The sequence below is a fragment of the Piliocolobus tephrosceles genome, chromosome 4 (assembly GCF_002776525.5).
Source record: "Piliocolobus tephrosceles isolate RC106 chromosome 4, ASM277652v3, whole genome shotgun sequence".
Taxonomy (NCBI): domain Eukaryota; kingdom Metazoa; phylum Chordata; class Mammalia; order Primates; family Cercopithecidae; genus Piliocolobus; species Piliocolobus tephrosceles.
In genome coordinates this window covers 149211184-149231487 of record NC_045437.1, presented here as the reverse complement: position 1 = coordinate 149231487, position 20304 = coordinate 149211184, and the positions used below count along the sequence as shown (strand labels likewise).

At 40.9% G+C, this 20304-nt stretch overlaps 1 protein-coding gene across 1 annotated transcript in view; it reads right to left on the bottom strand.

Moving 5' to 3' along the window:
• The window catches only part of DIAPH1 (diaphanous related formin 1), a 102015-nt gene extending 82851 nt beyond the window's left edge, over positions 1-19164 (bottom strand). Inside the window, 1 exon segment of the mRNA XM_023193050.2 lies at positions 19048-19164. Coding sequence (XP_023048818.2) covers positions 19048-19164 — 117 coding nt within the window.
• Between the last annotated feature and the right edge of the window lie 1140 nt (positions 19165-20304).

The window sequence follows — 20304 nt, the reverse complement described above, 5'->3', positions numbered from 1 at the left end:
CCTGAGTTCCAGCAATCCTCCTGCCTCAGCCTCCCAAGTAGTGGGGACTACAGGCATACAGCACCATGCCTGGCTCAGGCACAACTGACTTTTAAGAAAGGGGAATTATCCAAGTGGGCCTGACCCAATCACATGAACCCTTTAAATCTAGAGGTCAGAGACACAAGGATTCGGGATGCCATTTCTGGCATGAAGGTGGATGGGGCCAAAAGGCAAGGATTAGAGGCAGCCTCTGGGTACTGAGAACAGTCCCCCAGTGACAGCCAGCAAAGAAATAGGAACCTCAGCCCCATAACTGCAAGGAACTGAATTTGGCAAACAATATGAATGAGCCTGGAAGCAGATTTTCCCCCAGGTGAGAACTCAGCCCAGCCTGACATTTTGATTTCAGCCTTGTGATATTCTCAGAACCCAGATACATAATCCATGCCAAACTTCTGACCAACAGAACTATGAGCTAATAAACGTGTTTTAAGCTGGTAAGTTTGGGGTGATGTTATAAGCAATAGGAAACTAATACATTAAGTAAATTGCTGAACTCTGGAATTTATCTAGAACTTCGCTGAAGGAAAAGGCTCATGAGTCCTGATTTTTATTTCTGGTTTCCTAGAAAACTACAAGTATGATTTTGAGCAAACAAGTTTAATTATTCATGTTTCAGTTCCCCCATTTACTAACCCCCCACACATACCTGTTAGGACTGCTGAGATCATAAATAAAATGGAGTGGTGAGAGATCATTCTGTAAAGGCAAATGTGCTGCAAGACTTCTTGTAAAATATATACCTGAAGATAGACTAGTGGACGCTTTACGCCAACAGTATGGTATAAGGAAAAATCTATTCGTTGTCTATAAATTATACACTTAGCCACAATTATTACACAAAAGTAATTAAAGGACTCACTCAAGCCAGGTTCTAAATATTTTATATTAGAACTCCTTTTATTTCATGTCCTTTGTAGGGACATGGATGAAGCTGGAAACCATCATTCTGAGCAAACTATCAGAAGGACAGAAAACCAAACACCGCATGTTCTCACTCATAGGTGGAAACTGAACAATGAGAACACCTGGACACAGGGTGGGAAACATCACACACTGGGGCTTGTCGTGGGGTTGCGGGAGGGGGAGGGATAGCATTAGGAGATACACCTAATGTAAATGATGAGTTAACAGGTGCAGCAAACCAACATGGCACATGTATACATACGTAACAAACCTGCACGTTGTACACATGTACCCTAGAACTTAAAGTATAATAAAAAATAAATAAAAATAAAAAATAAAAATAAAATCTTAGACACACACACAAAAAAAAAGAAATCCCTTTTTTTTTGAGATGAAGTATCACTCTGTCATCCAGGTTAATGTGCACTGGTGTGATCTTGGCTCACTGCAACCTCTGCCTTCTAGGTTCAAGTGATCTCCAGCCTCAGTCTCCCAAGTAGCTGGGATTACAGGTGCACACCACTACACCTGGCTAACTTTTCTTTTTCTTTTAGTAGAGAAAGGGTTTCACCATATTGGTCAGGCTGCTCTTGAACTCCTGACCCCAAGAGATCCACCCGCCTCGGCCTCCCAAAGTGCTGGGATGACAGGTGTGAGCCACCCCACCTGGACTATATTAGAACCTTCTTAACAGAACATTTGTTGTAAGTTTTTCTGTGAACCAGACTAACTGCATGAGGGCAAAATCATGTCTTATTCAAATGATGTAGCCCATATTTTAATAAACACATTTTTAAATTAGCATCAGTATAGGTTTAGGAGCATCATCCGAAACACAGTATATTTATTCTTTCATTACCCTACTCAAATTGAGAAAAGTTAAGTTTCAAGTCAAGGTCTATGACAGCACACTATGATCGTTACGAATAGCTCAGTAAACCACTAGATCAAACCTTCAAGAGTAATATCTTTCCTTATGAATGAGACCAAGGAACCTTGACTGAAGCCCACAGGACATATTTGTGAGTTGTCCTTGGGGAAAATATTCAATTATGGGATAGCATATCAACTAGGGAGTCTTCTACCTCCTTTGAAAAACAAGCCCACAATCATGACAAAGTCTACCTATGGGTAAAATGGGAAATAAGTATCACTACAGCCAAAAATAATTTCCTTTTATATCCTAATCTACCTACCCAGAAAGAACAGGTAAAGTAAGGCATATGTCACTTAGAATCATGCAGAACAGAGATAAGGGTCCAGCTCTGATTAATTTCTTTATTCAGGACTGACATAGTTCCTTAGGGTACAGAGGCAACAGAGGGTCATAATAGGGACTTGAATTCAATTACCATTGAGGCCTGATCTAGCTTTGCCACAAAATTTACCATATTTCCACTAAAGGAATATAAAGTCAGGGTAAGCTTTTAAAAATCGACCACAGTTTCAGTCTTCCTATCTCTAGGGCTGTGTTGTCTCAGAGGACTAGAATGAAGAATAAATAATAAAATGGATATAAAGCACTTTGTTTTGCAAAGTACTTTGTAAAAGTTAAATAATATATGATGGAACCACTGAAACTGGCTAGTTTCCCTTCTTCAATTCCCACTCCTTACACAGAAGTCAATTAGAACTAGAGAAAATGAAATAATGGACAACTTTAAATGCACAGAAGAACTTTCCCTTCCATGTTCAAGCAATGGCCCAAAGACAACAGCAATTGAACCAATATTTCATGTAGCATTTACAGAGAAACAAACTAGATTCTGACATCACCACTTATTGGTGCCTGCAGCCTACACAGGAGTTGGTAGAGTTGGAGTACCCACTTCAAAAAGAAAATAAAGGAAAGAAAAAGGGTACCTCAGAGGAAAGAAAGTCTAGAAGAGGGGCACAAAATGACCAGGCATTTAAAAATATAAACTATAAACCTAGAAAAGTTAAATGTCTTTAAGGGAAAGAAGGCTGAAGATTACCTAGCAGTCCCCAGAATGGAAATGATAGGCTCATGTTCTTCATGACCACTGAGAAAAAAGTGCTGAAGGATTAGGTAAGACTGTAGCAGCTCCTCTATTTGATTCACAGTGCCTCAGCAGCCCCACAGCTAAACTAAGCACTGGAGAGTTAAACTCATCAGTTTCATAACGTATACGTATATCAAAACATCATGTTGTATACCATAAATATAAACAATTTGTATGTCAATTATACCTCAATAAAGCTGAGAAAACATAAAATAAATAAATAAATAAATAATAAACTTGTTAGAATTCATACAACAGCCAACAAAGGAAACATAGAAGACAGTCCAAGATCTTTCATTCCTAATTAAAAGAGTTCTATCAATCCATCCCTGACTTTCAAAATCAGCATCTTTTTCCTAACCCCACCCAGGAGCAATGAAAGATTCTAGGCAGTGGCCAATGTCAAGCACAAGTTAGAAATGCCATATAAAGAACAGTAGTAACTGTAGTCCATTCTGTATTTCACTAATTTGCTTATAAATTTGAAATAATTTACTTACAAACGTAAAGCAACTAACTTATTGCCCTGCACAACTGTCTAAAACTGTTGGTGAGTCTGCTTTCCAATAAACCTTATTTCCCAATTATAATTAAAATGAGCGGAAAACTATCTTAATATTAGAATTGGATCCTCTAACAGGTCCAAAGTATCACTTCTCTAATAGTCCAAGAAGGCAGGTATCTTGGGGAAAGGGAAAAAGTAACTTTCTGCCTACAGCTCAGCTCATCCTACAGCCCTGCAACTGGCAGCCCGCATCCTAGGTAGTTGATAGCCCAGAGGGAAGAGGAAAGGCCACGTTGGTTTCACTATTCCAGCACAGCAGAACAGGTAGAAACCCAGCTGAGGATGCTGCATTCCTCCAAGTCCATCCACACAAAGGGCCAGCCCTTGCACTATAAAGCACGCATGGTTTGGGCAAACAATAGAGAAAGTGCTCAGAGTCTGGAAGTCCTACTTTCCCATCAAGTTATCACAAGGTATAGCAGGCACACCGGTATCTTCCGCTGTCCAGAAGGTGAAAGCCAGCATGCATAGTCTGTCATTTGGTGAGAGAGCAGTAAGCAAAGCTTCCTTCCTTTCAAACATTCTAAGGTTCCAATACAACTTTTGAATACATGTACAGGAAACAAAGCATAATGTTAACCAATTTTTCCAAAATTTCAACATATTTCTCCAACTTCAAATACTGATACTTGCTCTTCCTTTCTTACGAGGCCTCTGCCTCTGCTGCCTGGGCTTAGAGAAGATTGTGATCGCTCCTTTAAAAAAAGGGGTGTTGTCCATTCATTTAGAAATAGTCAGTGACTCAGGAATGCTGTTTCCCAATCGCCGTAGCAACTGTCTTCTCCTCCCATGTTATGATGTGAGTAGCAGGACATCTACTCTTCCTCGAGGGTGGGCATGTGTGTGACACACCCAAGGCCTAGCAGACAGCAGGCAGTTTCTGCAACTGCTACCGCTTCTACATACAGGCACCAAGTATGAGGACACCCTGTTTTAAATCCCACTCCCAAAGTTCTTTCATTTCTAAATAATCTCTTTTTTCTATCCTTACACCACTCCTGAATATCCAGAAATAATCCTACCCCTACTGACAACCGCTTAACTAATCCAAAAATTATACTACTACTGAAAAAGCCAGACTTGATCCTATGAAACCATAGTAAATATTTTCTGGCCTGGTACACATCCAGAATAACATTTTGAAAAAATCTTAGGGAGGAGGGGAGAAGAGCATGAAGATGAAATCTTATTATTTCTCTATCACCAGAAATATAAGCAAGCATTAAAATAAGGTTGTTCTGATACTTCTAGCAATTGTACTTGTGTTGAATTATGTTCTAACACAAACATACACAGAATTTCACGCCAAAGTACTTAGGATCCAAAGAAACTTCCATGTATCACATATTGTTCTCTTTGGTTCTAACCATCAAAAAAAACTAATTTCTGAAAAACAAAGTACGGGGCTGTTTTACTCTTTTTATATGCATTTGTATTTTCTTAGGAAAAAAACTATCACTTTTAGAATACACATACATTTCCATTTCAAATTAAGGTAGCAATTTTCAAAGATTAGAAAGCTGGAAAATTTTTATGACACTATTTTAAAAGCAAAAAACATTTGTAAACTATAAAGGCAATGTTGTAAAAATATTTGTGCAGAGATAATGACTAAAATATACAAACACTATGTAAAATAAAAATGAAAAATAGAAATTTGGGGTTCTTACATATTGTTTCAAAAATATGTATGTTTTCAAAAAAAAGCACACATAAGAAATCATTAGCACATCATCTAAAAGCAAAACATCATCATCCAATTCCCATATACAAAATGCCTATCGGTATTTACTCTTCTCCAGTGGTATTTTGCTTAAGGAAACACACTGACAAGGCACAGTTAACAAAGTTTAGCAATGACAAAGAAATGTGAGAAAGAACGCTGAAAAAAATATTAGTGGAGTCTAAAACCTAGGTCATCTAATTATACGACTTTGAGCAACTTAATACCACTAGGCCTCAGTGTCCTCCTCATTTTAAGAGGCTGGGTCAGATCATTTCTAGGGTCTCTTTCGACTTCTTAAAGACTGTACTTAGGTACTACTGCTCTTTTTGAGGGCAGCCCAATGCCTGCTGCTTGCCTGATAATACATATCCTACAGTGGCTTCTCACCACTTCTTCTTGCGGTTTCCATCGCAGGAAACAGACGTCACCCACAGACCTAGAACTAAGTAACGAACAGCACTGGCGGATGCAAAGAGCTGCTAACTAAGACCAACTCCCATCTTTTAAAAATACAAGAATCAAGAAAGAAATCACTAGAGACCTCTAAGCCTGACACACATCTTTCATAAAAACTAAGAAAACTAAAAATATCCCTCTAGGCCCCATGCAAGATGAAATAATTTTAGAATAGTCCAAAACTATTTTGCTTCTACGGCCAAATGAAGGAACTGAAGAAACTCTTATAGCTCTGGGTGGGAGTATATGTGCTTATGAAAAAAATGGTGCACTCCTACTGCCACTAGTACTTTTTGTGGATATCCAGACATATCCTGAGGACTTGAAAACTCTCCCTTGTTCTCTTCATTTAATATTTCTGTAGCCATTAAAGATCATATTAATAGATTCAAATAATACGGGAACTTAGCAGTTATTCACTTTAAATGTATGTTAACAATCCCTAAGGGCACTGAGTCAAATCCTGCTTTCATTTTTATTATTTATTTTGAGACAGAGTCTCACTCTGTCGCCCAGGCTAGAGTATAATGGCGCAATCTCAACTCACCGCAACCTCCACCTCCCGGGTTCAAGCAATTCTCCTGCCTCGGCCTCCCGGGTAGCTGGGACTACAGGTGGGCACCACCACGCCTGGCTAATTTTTGTATTTTTAGTAGAGATGGGGGTTTCACCATGTTGGCCAGGTTGGTCTCGAACTCCTGACCTCAGGTGATCTGCCCACCTCGGCCTCCCAAAGTGCCTGCTTCATTTTTAATAATAAAAGTTGATAGCCTTACACTATGTAAAATAATTTAGAGGTTTTTTTTAATCCTACAGACATGTTATTTCATTAAACACAAGTCAAAACTATATCTCTCTCCAGAGATAAATAATAATCTCTTCTCAACAGAGTTCTTCTGGTCAGATATAGTTACATTAGTGATTCTCTCTGCCCCATAGTTACTTTGGAGAGAGAGAATTAATGTTTTCAAAACTGTCAATCTCCTATATTAGATCACAGAAAAGAGAGCCCTGAATATAATCAAGATTCCCAAGGCTATTAAAAAAAAAAAAGAAAGAAGGAAAGCAAACCTTAAGATGAGGAAAAAAAAAAGATTCCCAAGGTTAACATTAAAACTAAAATATAAAATACATAAAGGATATTAACTAACATGAGCTAAATACTACCACTACTCTTAGAAACCTTACAATCTACATGGGAGATAAGACCCCAGAATAAGATATAAATATATATTTTTGCATTCAAGAAAGACATAAGAATACTTCAAATAAGTATGTAATCAAAAGCTAAATTGTACTGTATTAGAGAACATTGAGAAGAAACAACAGGGCCCAAAGATAGACTCAGATTGTTTCCACAATGGCATTACCCATCTGAGCCTATAATTTTCGTATACATCCTTGAGATCCAGCTGAAGAGTCACATCTTTTAAAATCTAGATTAATTTCTGAAAGTCTAAAAAGATCGATGTATTAAAATTGATAAGGACTGAAAAATCAAATAAACTTAACTTTTTAAACTCCATCTAAGTAGCGGAAATAACTTGCTGAAAACTGACCTTAACACTATTCGTTCTTGGATATTCCAATTTACTTACTGTCATCACCACATATCACATGGCCAAAAATGGACATCAACATGTATTACAACCTGTTACAAAATGCTCGTTTTCAATGCTGCTTTCTGCAGGTTTTTATAGAAAGGGAACCTAAAAGCCCTTACCAGGGATAAAATAATTTCTATGAAGTGGCTTTACCTTTCTTAAATGGTTCTACTGACCTGCATATAATTGCTATCATCAGGCCATTTCTATTTACTACAGTCACACATTCACACATAAGCCTTTGTTCTACTGCTCCCCATCTCATGAATCCTTTCCCTCTCTACTCCACCAAATCTTGGATTTTATTCAAGGCCCAGTCATATCCCCCATCTTCTAGGAAGCTAAGTAACACTGCCCGCAATTACATTCTGGGTCATTTACAGAATCTGGGGCATTAGCAGAGATGTTAGAAATGATTCACAATAACCCCCTAATTTTACAAGAGATAAAAAGACGAAGAAAAGTAAAATAACTTGCTTAGAGTTCACATGGTTAATTAGTGGTAAAGACACAACTAAGCAGCTACATATGGAAAGAATAATTCAGAGGGGGTGGGAGATAAAGGTTCTATTTCTAGATGTAAATTTGGACAGATCGTTTGTCTATGTCGACATTTCTTAATCTATAAAGTAAAGGGGTTGATAGCTGGGCCTGGTGGCGTGCACTTGTAGTCCCAGCTACTCTGGAGGCTGAGGTAGGAGGACTGTTTGAGCCCAGGAGTTCCAGGCTGCAGTGGCCATGACTGCACCACTGCACTCTAGCCTGGGCAACAGAGTAAGACTCTGACTCTTAAAAAATAAAAAAATAAAAAAAAGGAGTTGAATTAGATAATTCTTAGCATCCTTTTGACTCCAGCATTCTAAGATTTTGAAACTTAGGTCTTCTGTCACTCCAGCAGCCTTTCCACTTAATTCCCTCAGTTCTATGAATTTCTACAGCATTTGAAGTCTAAGATCATAGCCTTAGAGCTTTTCCTATCCCTCTTTTATAGGCATGGTTGAAATTACAGTTTCTTAAAGAGTAAGAACTGAACCTGATAGGACACTCTCATGATTTCTTGGTCAGTCTTTGGATCTAGAGTAGATACATGTAGACTCAGGAAATCAAGAGAAACTCTATTCCCTACTCCTCACCACCAGTCACCAGAAACAAATCCCAGTTCCAGGTACTTGGACCTCTGTGGCAATGTCTTAATTATTAACCACTGGCAAATAACTGCCAGGTCTAAAGAACAAACTTCAGCAGTTCCCAGACTCAGAAGAGATTCTGGCTATTAGCCATCTGCAATCATTACAACAGTCAAATTTCAGGGGCATAAACAGAGGTCTTTAAGAATACCAAATGTCAAACCTAAAATATAAAAAGGATAAATACAGAGATGGTCTAGTAACAGCTTCCCCGTCCCTGTAACATCGTTACCACTACTTGTGGCTCTCAGCAATTTAAACAACTAAAACTCCTGACAGGTGATGCTGTTAAAGCTGTTCTACTTACAAAGGAGACAGTTACATAAAAAATAGTAATTTAAGCATCATCCTAATAACTCATGAGCCAAGGGAAAGATAGGTTTTGCAAGTACTGTAAAAGCTATTTTTTCATGCCTACAAAAGGTTCAATTAAGATTCTTCCAATGGCTTCAAAGTCTAAATTACTAAATGCAAAAAAACAGGCATTTAGCCACTACCCTTTTTACATCTAAGCCTAGTACTTTTTTCCTGCCAGCTGAACTCTAGGAGAATCCAGTTCATTTTGATAGACTGCAGATGACTAAAGAACTCTAAGGGAATACCACCAAAATTTTCTAAGAAATTCCTAGCAGTGAATACTCTTACACTGCAGACACAAAAACTGGACACACATAAACTGTCAGTATAATGTAGTGAATAAGTCCATGAGTTTTCAATCAGCCAGACCTAGGTTATCAATCCTATCTCTGTAACTAACTAGTTCTATGTCCTCAAGCAGGCTGCTTGATCTGAGTTCCAGTTTCATTACCTATAAAATGGGAATAATAACAGTACCTATTTTTTAAGGTCAATGTAGAGATTAATGAGATAATAAATCTAAGGCTCTTTAGCACTGCACTAGGGATGCAGTTAAGTATGCAACGAACACCTGCTTTTACTACTGCTACTGTTATTGTTGTTATTCCCTATCCTAGTCCAGAATGAATTAATTTTCCTTATCTATAAAGATGCTAAACATTCATTAATATTTATAAACAGGAAGACTGGCATTATACAATCTGTAGCATACTGAATACAGGAAAACAAAAGGTTGCTACCACCACCACCTAACAAGAAAAAAAATGCTTCCACGATAAATGAAATGAAAGTCCCGAAATCCTCAGAGTATCAGAAATGTTCTGTGTTGATCACAGGTGACAATTTATATCCCAAGGTGAATGTGTGGAACTCACATATGCACGACAGAAAAGAGGCAAATTTAAAAGCCAAATGTATACAAGTTCTAGAAGAAAAGAGAGCAGCCGAGCACAGTGGTTCACATTTGTAATCCCCGTGCTTTGGGAGGCCAAGGCAGGAGGACCACTTGAGGCCAGGAGTTCGAGACCAGCCTGGGTGACATAGTGAGACCCTATTTCTTTCTTTTTTTTTCTCTGAGTTGAAGTCTCTTTCTGTCACCCAAGTTGGTGTGCAATGGCACGATCTATGGCTCACTGCAACCTCAGTCTCTTGAGTTCAAGCAATTCTGCCTCAACCTCCCGAGTAAATGGGATTACAGGCACCAGCCACCACACCCAGCTAATTTTTGTATTTTATTTTTTTGAGACAGTTGCTCACTCTGTTGCCAGGCTGGAGTGTAGTGGTGCAATCTTGGCTCACTGCAACCTCCACCTCCCGGGTTCAAGCGATTCTCCTGCCTCAGCCTCCTGAGTAGCTGGGATTACTGGCGTACACCACCACGCCCAGCTAATTTTTGTATTTTGAGTAGAGACGGGGTTTCACTATGTTGGCCAGGATGGTCTCGATCTCTTGACCTCGTGATCCGCCCACCTCGGCCTCCCAAAATGCTGGGATTACAGGCATGAGTCACCACGCCCGGCCTAATTTTGTGTTTTTAGTAGAAAACGGGCTTTCACCACATTGGACAGGCTGGTCTCTTGGCCAGGCTGGTCTCAAACTCCTGACCTTGTGATTCACCCACCTCAGCCTCCCAGAGTGCTGGGATTACAGGCGTGAGCCACCATACCCCGCCTAGCGAGACCTCATTTCTACAAAAATAAAACAAAAAAAATTAGGCCAGGTACAGTGGCTCATGCCTCAATACCAGCACTTTGGGAGGCCAAGGTAGGAGGATCACTTGAGCCCAAGAGTTCAAGACCAGCCTGGGCAACATAGTGAAACCCCATCATTATAAATTTAAAAAAATGAAAAATAAAAAAATCAGTCAGGCATTGTGGTGCATGACGGTAGTCCCAGATACTCCAGGAGACCGAGGCAATTGGATTGCTTGAGCCCAGGAAGTTGACACTGCAACCGAGTTGTCAGTGCACCACTGCACTCCAGATTGGGTGACAGAGTAAGACCCTGCCTCAAAAAAAGAAAAAAAGAAAAGAAAAAAATTAGCCAGGCATGGTGGTGCGTGCCTACAGTCCCAGGTACTGGGGAGGCTGAGCCCAGGAGTTTCAAGGCTGCAGTGAGCTATGATTGTGCCACTGCACTCCAGCCCAGGCAACAAAGTGAGATCCATTCTAACAACAACAAAAAACAAAACAGGTCGGGCACGGTGGCTCACTCCTGTAATCCCAGCACTTTAGGCGGGCGAGGCGGGCAGATCATGAGGTCAGGAGATTGAGACCATCCTGGCTAACACAGTAAAACTCTGTCTCTACTAAAAATACAAAACATTAATTAGCCAGGCGTGGTGGCGGGCACCTGTAGTCCTAGCTACTCAGGAGGCTGAGGCAGGAGAATGGCGTGAATCTGGGAGGCGGAGCTTGCAGTGAGCTGAGATTGTGCCACTGCACTCCAGCCTGGGTGACAGAGCGAGATTCCATCTCAAAAAAAAAAAAAAAAAAAAGAGGAGAAAATCTTAGCGACCATAATTTTAGCAAAGATTTTTGAAGTATGACACACAAAACAAAAATGAAAAAAAAAAATTGGACTCCATCAAAATAAAGTTTTTTGGTTCTTCAAAATACACTGTTAAGAAAATAAAAAGACAGCCAGAAGTGGTGACACGCCTGTAGTCCCAGCTACTTGTGAGACTGAGGTAGGATTCCTTGAGCCCAGGAGATTAAGGCTGCAGTGAGGCTACAGTGAGCCATGACTGCACTACTGTATTCCAATTTAGGCAATACAGTGAGACTACATTTCAAAGACAGAATGAAAAACAGATAAAAGAAAGACAGACAAAAGAAAGACAAAAGACAGAAGGAGGGAGGGAGGGAGGAAGGGAGGGAGGGAGGAAAAATCATGAGCAGATTCTTCAAGGAAGATACACTGATAGCAAATGGGCAAAATCTTGACCAGATTCTTAAGAAAGATATATAAATAGCAAGTAAGGACAAGAAAAGATGTTCAACATCATTAGGGAATGACAAATTAAAGCATACTGAGGCTGGGCACAGTGGTTCACGCCTATAATCCCAGAACTTTGCGAGGCCGAGGCGGGTGGATGACCTGAGGTTAGGAGTTCAAGACCAGCCTGGCCAACATGAAGAAACTCCATCTCTACTAAAAATACTAAAATATTAAAAGTAGCTGGGTGTGGTGGCAGCCTCCTGTAATCCCAGCTACTCAGGTGGCTGAGGCAGGAGAATCCCTTGAACCTGGGAGGCAGAGGCTCCAGTGAGCCGAAATTGTGCCACTGTACTCCAGCCTGAGCAACAAGAATGAAACTCCATCTCAAAAAATTAAAAAAATAAAAATAAAAAATAAATAAGGTATACTGAGATATCACCACATACCCACTAGAATGGCTAAAATGTAAGACTGATTATAGAGTTGACAGGAAATTGGAACTTTTCTACATTGTTGGTGAGAATGTAAAAATGATACAAATTTGGAAAACAGTTTGGCAATTTCTCAATTAAGCACAGATTTACCATATGACCCAGTCATTCTACTCATGGGTACTTACCCAAGAGAAATGAAGACATACGTCCAGCCCAAAAAGTTGTATGTGAATGTTCTGACAAAAACTGCACTCCCGAAACTGGGTACACCCCAAATGTCCATCAATAGGGTAAATGAATAAACAAACTGTGTAAATCCATACAATGTACTAGTACTCAGCAATATAGAGGAATAAGCTATTGATATATGCAAGACCAAACATCACAATAAAAGAAGCCCCCAGCAAAGGGGTTCATACTGTATGATTCCATTTATATAAAATTCTAGAAAACACAAACTAATCTATAGTTACAGAAAGAAAGTCAGTGGTAATCTGGAGACGGGAGGACAAGGATGTGTGAGAGGGAAGGATAACAAAGGGGGAAGCAGGAAACTTGAAGGTGGCTGCTATATTCATTATCTTGACTACAGAAATGGTTTCATGAATAAATATGCAGTTTATTGTATTTTAATTATACATCGATATATATACATATTATCAATAATGCTGTAAAAATAGAGATGAAGGGTATCTTTTCTACTTGATCCTAAACTTCTGACACTGAAAATAAAACACAGACAGATCTGAGACGTAAGGCCAACTACCAATGTATGCTCTTTGGTTTTCTGTGACCTTCAGTATCAAAAATGGTTTATAAATCATCCCGTCTTGGGTTCTTACAGTATTTTAAATCTTAAAAGAAATTACAAATCCAAAGCCTTCACATGACACTACTGACAAGACAGGAAATAAGTTACAAAATCAGAAATCCAGAAAATTTTACAGGACACCATAAACTCTACCTGTATTTGCTACCCTAACAAAATGCCCAGACAGCTACTAAGGACCAGTCATAACCACCATCAAGGATGGAATTTTCCCATCTTCCATATGAGAATGTTTCCTTAATTCAATTCCGTTATGCTAATTCTCATTTGCATTCCCTTGTCTGTTCTATTCCCGCCTTGGAGGAAAGAAATTTAAACAAATATTTAAAGGGCAAATTGACTCTCCCTAACCGTTACAGAGCCAAGCAATAGAGGGCGTGAGGGCCAATTTCTTTAATCTTTTTCCTTTCAGTCTCACAGCTTCTAGTAAATCTGTTCCTTTTACATAATCTCTTTCTACTACTCCAGCCATTCCCAAGATCCTGAAATTTAGTAAAGGAAATGCAGAATCCAAAATTTCTGCTCCTCCTCCTCCATTTGTTCATCCAGTTTCCACCTCTTAGCCCCTTGATGTTTCCAACCTACAACTGCAAGAAGTGACTGTTGCACTGAGTGGGTGTTTGGACTTGATGACATTTAAAGTTCCTTCCAACTCAGAAGTTTTAAGGGTACCACTCATAGTAAGATTTAATAATGGATGGAAGTAAGAATTTCAAAGTTGAAAGAACAATGAGAGTTATCTTGTAATCAGTGGTAAAATTCATTAAAATATTGGTCTATTTCTCTTTTCCTTCAGTAGTTCTTTTACTTTCTTAAAAAGGGTTTCTGGATCCTAAGAAATTTGTAAAAAAAAAAAAAAAAAAAGGAAAAATAAAGGAGAAAATACAATAAAATATGTTCATGGTAATTAAAGTATTCTTTACTTCTCAATTTTTAGCAGAAAGGTTTTAAGAAATTTTAGTATCAACAGTTTCTGACTGCCCCTAATTCCCCAAAGGCCTGGCTATTTATAGGGCTCAAATCAGCCCCCACAAAAGTAGGAAAGGAATAAAAACAGAGGGAGGAGGTGACAGGCAGCCAGGCAAGGGGAGAGTGTGGCTTTGTCTCACCTAACCCCAAGGAGGGGCAAACATCCAATGCTTTGCTGGTAGCACAAAATGAATTTTTTGCCTACTGCTTTTAAACAAAGGTAATTGAGAAAAGGAGGCTCAACGAAAAAAGGAAACCACTTAAGTAATACAAAATTTGCTTCAAAATGGGGATGATTTTTGTAGCCATGAATAATTTCAGCTACTGAGACATAAAAAGGGATATATAAACCTGCATTTACAAACTCTTTGCTTCTCTATAACATCTAGTATTTGTCAATAAAAATTATTTTAACCTGTTCTTCTAAATCATATGTGACATATAACTTATCTTTTAAATCTCTATTACATTTCTTTTTTTTTTTTTTTTTTGAGACGGAGTCTCGCTCTGTCGCCCAGGCTGGAGCGCAGTGGCCGGATCTCAGCTCCCTGCAAGCTCCGCCTCCGGGATTTACGCCATTCTCCTGCCTCAGCCTCCCGAGCAGCTGGGACTACAGGCGCCCGCCACCTTACCCGGCTAGTTTTTTTGTATTTTTTTAGTAGAGACGGGGTTTCACCGTGTTAGCCAGGATGGTCTCGATCTCCTGACCTCGTGATCCGCCCGTCTCGGCCTCCCAAAGTGCTGGGATTATAGGCTTGAGTCACTGCGCCCAGCCTAAATCTCTATTACATTTCATGGAAGATAGATAACGCTCCCCGAGAATAACCTGGCAATACATTTATAAGATACCAAGGGCCTTGGGGAATAACAAAAGGTTATTCTATGACACATGAAATAAAATTATTCTGACCCATGCACCCATCAACAAAATTAAATTATGTCTCACTATTTTCTTAGCTTTCATAATAAACATAATTTACCGGTCATAAAATTTTCAGCTCTTTTTAAAAGAATTTTACCAACTCTCCCAAGGCAGAGATTTTAATTGTAAGGCATTCCCTCACTTTCACCTCCCGTGAGGGAGAATTTTCTTTGAGAAAGTACAGGTAACCACACCAAGTAGACTCATGATCTGTCCTTAAGACAAGGCAGGAAGAATGGCAGAAATTTTTAAGCTATCATTCTGTCACCTCAAATATCTCACTAACATTCCTCTAGGGTCCCCTCCCTCTTTCCAAACTAAATAATCCTTGCGTTTATCATCTGTTTAAAAAAAAAAAAAAAAAAAAAAAAAGTATACAAAGTTCTCTGTATATTTTTCAGTTTTCTGCAAACTTTTGCAAAGCTCTCTGTATATTTTTCAGTTTTCTGCAAACTTTTGGATTAAAGTTAATGTTTTAAGAGGATATAAGGAGAAATCTGCATGAAAAACTCCACTTCTTTCGTATTCTGTTTCCTAATATCTGCTTAAAATTCTGCCTGGCATCCTTTACCTTTAATTTCTCTCCTTTTGGACAGAAGTCTACAACTAAACATTTATACTCTATTACTTTGCATTTAGAAGACTGCGTAACTGCAACATGACCAAAACTCAATATAGGCATCCAAAATTAAACAAATTTTAATATTTGTAATAATAATAATTTTAATAATAGTAAAAATTCTCTCAGCTAGGCGAGGTGGCTCACGCCTCTAATCCCAGCACTTTGGGAGGCCAAGGCTGGCGAATCACGAGGTCAGGAACTCAAGACCAGTCTGGCCAACATGGTGAAACCCTGTCTCTACTAAAAATACAAAAATTAGCCAGATGTGGTGGTGCGCACCTGTAATCCCAGCTACTTGGAAGGTTAAGGCAGGAGAATTGCTTGAACCCGGGAGGCGGAGGTTGCAGTGAGCCGAGATCGTGCCACTGCACTGCAGCCTTGGACGGAGCAAGACTCCGTCTCAGAAATAAAAAAAATTCTCTGTAATCCCACACCAAAATTATGTTTTACAAAGTTATGCTCCTAGTTAAATCAGGAAGCAATATTCTCTCTTAGAATGTATCACTTTCCCAATTATATGAGAATGCATGCAAAGTTTATTAAATGCAGGCATACTCTGCAGTCTCCTAACATCCTGGTTCTACTTACCCCCCTTATGTATATTTTGGAAATCAGTCTATTTGACACCCACATTCATCACTGCTGAAAAGTCAGAAAACCCTCTGTTGACCTAGAATTTTTATTTTCCTTCACCTTAAGGACTTGTGAAAGGAAATGGAATAATGCTGGAGAAGGGGCATGCTCATGGCCCGGGAGAAGACCCAAGGGGTAATACCAGGCAGCCTAGCTTCAACCACTCACTGTCAGCACCTGTAACAATCATGTGTTTTTAAAAGATGATGCCCAACCACTTTTAAACTGAGACTCCATCTCCTTTCCACACAAGATGCCTCAGAGGGTAAGAGCAGATCTTAGACAATTTGTAAGCTCTGTGTTCTCATCAGTTAATCCGTATTTAGCACCTGCATAAGCCAGGAAAGGTATGTAGCAGCTAAAGGAATTATAACCCCTCAAATGCAAACAACCTTCGGTCACACTCAGTCCAAACCAGTGCAGTTTTATAAAGTACATTCTTAATGGAGCTCCAGAGGACACGCACTTTAGAAAAGGTGGAGGAGGCGAAAGAAGCTTTGAGTTCAGTTTTAGCCTATAGTTCAAGAAAACAGCCACGGGTATCAAAAGCACACCAGCAATCTGCCCACTCCACCCACCCACATATACATACAGAGACACAAAGAGAAGTGGATTGCAATGCTCCTCCCTCATCTCTCATTTCCACAGAGTTCTCAGAAAAAGAGCAAGAGGAAGAAAGAATATTCTGATGCCTTGAGATAGGTTACATTTAGCAATAAAAGAGTTAAACAGCACTACTTTCCTAGAAACCTTCCAATTCCCTAGCTACTAATGCAATTTTCCTAATTACCTGAGCTATCTAGTTTTAAAAATTCAGCAGATTAAGGGTTAAGACTAACACCGCAGAAAGAAAAGAGAACTTGGTTCAGCTCCACCCTCTTTAAAGCAAATACCAACAACCCAGAGCCAAATCCACTAAACATATAGAAGACTTCATGGACATTCCAAAAGACAGGTGAAAAGGGGTTGAGCTTCCTCAGGTTTCTCACCTTACAGCACCACACACATAGTAGACTTCTCAAATTTGTGAAATAAACAATTGTTAGATAAAATAGAGTACATATAAAATTATACTCAAGACTTGAAAACAAGTCACAGAGGTCACCACAAGTCAACAGTAATAGCTGGAATTCGGGTGAGGAAGGTCAAACAGCACTCATGGAAACAAAATCAAAACAAAAACATATAGAAATAGAAGGAATATGAGCCCTAGAACTTAAGTTTTGCAAGGAAAGATAATGGCGAGGAGGTGTCAATCCTTATCTTAAAGAAAGATACAAAAATGCTGCTTTAGTCACCAAAGGAGGAGCGGGTGTCAATACTCTTAACCTTATATTTCTAGGGGGAAAAAAAAAGATGTTCACCAGATAAAAACAGGTGGTTACTGAAATCTCGGATATCACTGGAAAGGGCAGTCCAGGAGCACTTGGTCTTGCTAGAATAGAAATAGGAAGAGATGAGTCACTATTTTAATTCTATTTAGAATTAAACACCTAACCTTCCAGGGTTAACATCTCAACCCTCTAGTCATAAAACAACATTTTCTTCCTGTTTCCATTGCTTTATCACTTTTCTTCCCAAATTGATGGAGCTGGGTCAAAATGTTGGGAGGTGGGACTAAGAGAAAGAGGTAAGAGTTACAAGCCATTTGTTTAGTAGAAAGATACACTAGGGTAAGGGCATAAATACCTGGAAGACAAAAGAGCTACAGTTATAACTAGCTATTATAATGAGCATCAATATTCAAGACTCTTCCTCTCCTGGACAGTGCCACATATCTTACAAAGCTTTTATAGCAAAAAGCAACCAAACGGCTCCATGGTGTGGACAAAAGGTAATGAAATATGATAGGGTTACACGTATATCAATATTCCTTCAGACTCGGATTGAAAGTAACTGGCACTTGAGGAAAGGTTACTCTTCTACAGGCACGCAAAGGGAAGCCAGTAGTCGCCTTGGGGCACAAGAGGCAGTAGAAAAGGAGTTGAGGAGATGGTTATCATGGGAAATGTAGGAAAAAAACAATTCAATTACAAACTTCTTGAACTCGCAGTCCAACTTTCTTCCCACAGGAGAGATTTACCACCACCCTACGTCAAGAAGGGCATAATCATGAGAGTTCTAATCCTCTGAAAAGTGATGAGCAACAGGGAAGAGAGGTTCTCTGAATAGAGAAATACTGGTAAGCAAATAAACGTCATGCCCCAGTGACCATAGGACCTGGGCAGGAACGCATGCCTGTAATCGCAAGGACAAATGTCCAAAGGAGGGGGGTAGGGCTCAAGTCAGGTAACATTCCTGAGGGGAAGGATTATCAGGTGACACCCGGCGGAGGGCCCAGGGGACTGGGCGGGAGGAAAGTTAGCAGGTAAAAAGGATCAATCATGGAGAAGGAAGTGACCTTTAGGAGAAGGAAATACGAGAATACCAAAAAAGGGGTAAGGGTAAGAAGAGAAAATGGACCCAGAAGAGGGGACCAAAAAAGAGGAGGCGTGTTCGGGTACTGGAGGAAGAAGAAAGGAAGTGAGGCTGAGAGGGGAGAGATGAGGCTGAGAGACGGCCGGGGATATGCAGGCGGGAGGGCAAAATGTGCGGGCTAGGGAGCGAGGGAAGCCCCGAGGTGGCCGGGATAAGAGCCGGGTGCGACTCCGGGGCTTCCCGAGGTCCCGAAGGGGAGGATGTCGGGCTGCAGAGTCGCGGACAGAGCGAAACGAGGAAGGGAGGCGCGGGGGCGGCTCCCCAGAGCCAGGCAGGCGCGCCCCTGGGGCCGGCTGCAGGGGTCCAGAGGGCGCTTACGGGGCCAGGCAGGAGCCGGATGGAGGGACACTCACAAATTTCTTAGATTTGCCGCCGTCGCCGCCCGCCGATGGCACCTCATCTGGGCTCCGGCCCTTCTTCTTGTCCCGGGTCCCGCGGCCGGGCCCCAGGCCCCCGCCGGGCGGCTCCATGTCCAGGTTCACGCTGGCCGGCGACCCCGAGCCTACGCCGCTCCCGCCCGGCAGCTCAGCGACCGCCGCCGCCCAGCCGCTTTTTAGCCAGCAGCTCTTTAGCCAACCGCCGCGCCCCGCCTCATTAGCATGCCGGGCTGCGCGCGCCTCATGAATATACAACAACGACGCCTCACTCCCGCCCGCCTGCCCCACTTCCGCCCGGACCCGCAGCCCCTACCAATGGGGGAAGGGAGAGGGGCGGAGGGAAGCCGCGGAAGCGCGCTACCTGCCCGGCGGACCTAACCATTCGGACCCACGTGGGGGGGTGCCGAGTGGGCGGTGCAGCTCTCCGCGGCCGCGGCGGGGAGCACCGCCCCCTGGCGGTTGGAGCAGCGCAGGCGTCTCGCTCCCACGCAGCGCCCACGTGGCTGTACAGCCTGACAGCCTGGACCCTCTCATACCTCAGACCAAAAATTGCATGAGACCATTATCCTGGCAGAAAATTAGTGCCAGGTTTTCCAAGAGAATGCAGTTTTTAATGTGTGCAATACCCATGGAACACATGAAAAATATTATAAAAGTGATAGCCACCATGTTTTGAAAGCAAGGTACCAAGAACAGAGCTCCGTCCAGGGCAAGCACTAGGATAAACCAGACTCGCTCTGGAGTTTAATTTCCTAGTTTGAATTCCAGGTTAGGCACCATCTAATTGTTTCTAATCAGGACAAACGAATTATTGCCAATATGTGCCTAAACAGCAATAACAGTTACCACTTAACCATGCCCTTTGCTCTCTGCCAGGCACTATGCAAAACACTCTACATGTATTTTTCTAAGTCCCCACAGTCCCATGTGATAGATTCTGCTAGCCTCACCATTTTATAAATAGTAAATTTGGACTTTCTGAGAGTTCAAGTGACTTGCCTAAGAAGGCATAATTGATACATAAAATTTAAACCCAGCTTAGTCTGATTTGCTGCCAAACCCTATGTTTAACCAGGATTCCCCACTGACATAAACCAAACATAAGTGAAAAGAATGAGTATTCTCCAAGAGTATATTCTTTGCTCTTCTAGCATGACTTTCTCTCTGAGCAATTTCATCCATTCTCCCAGCTACATCTGTCCCTTGTGTGACAGTTACGTGGCCAACAGTCGG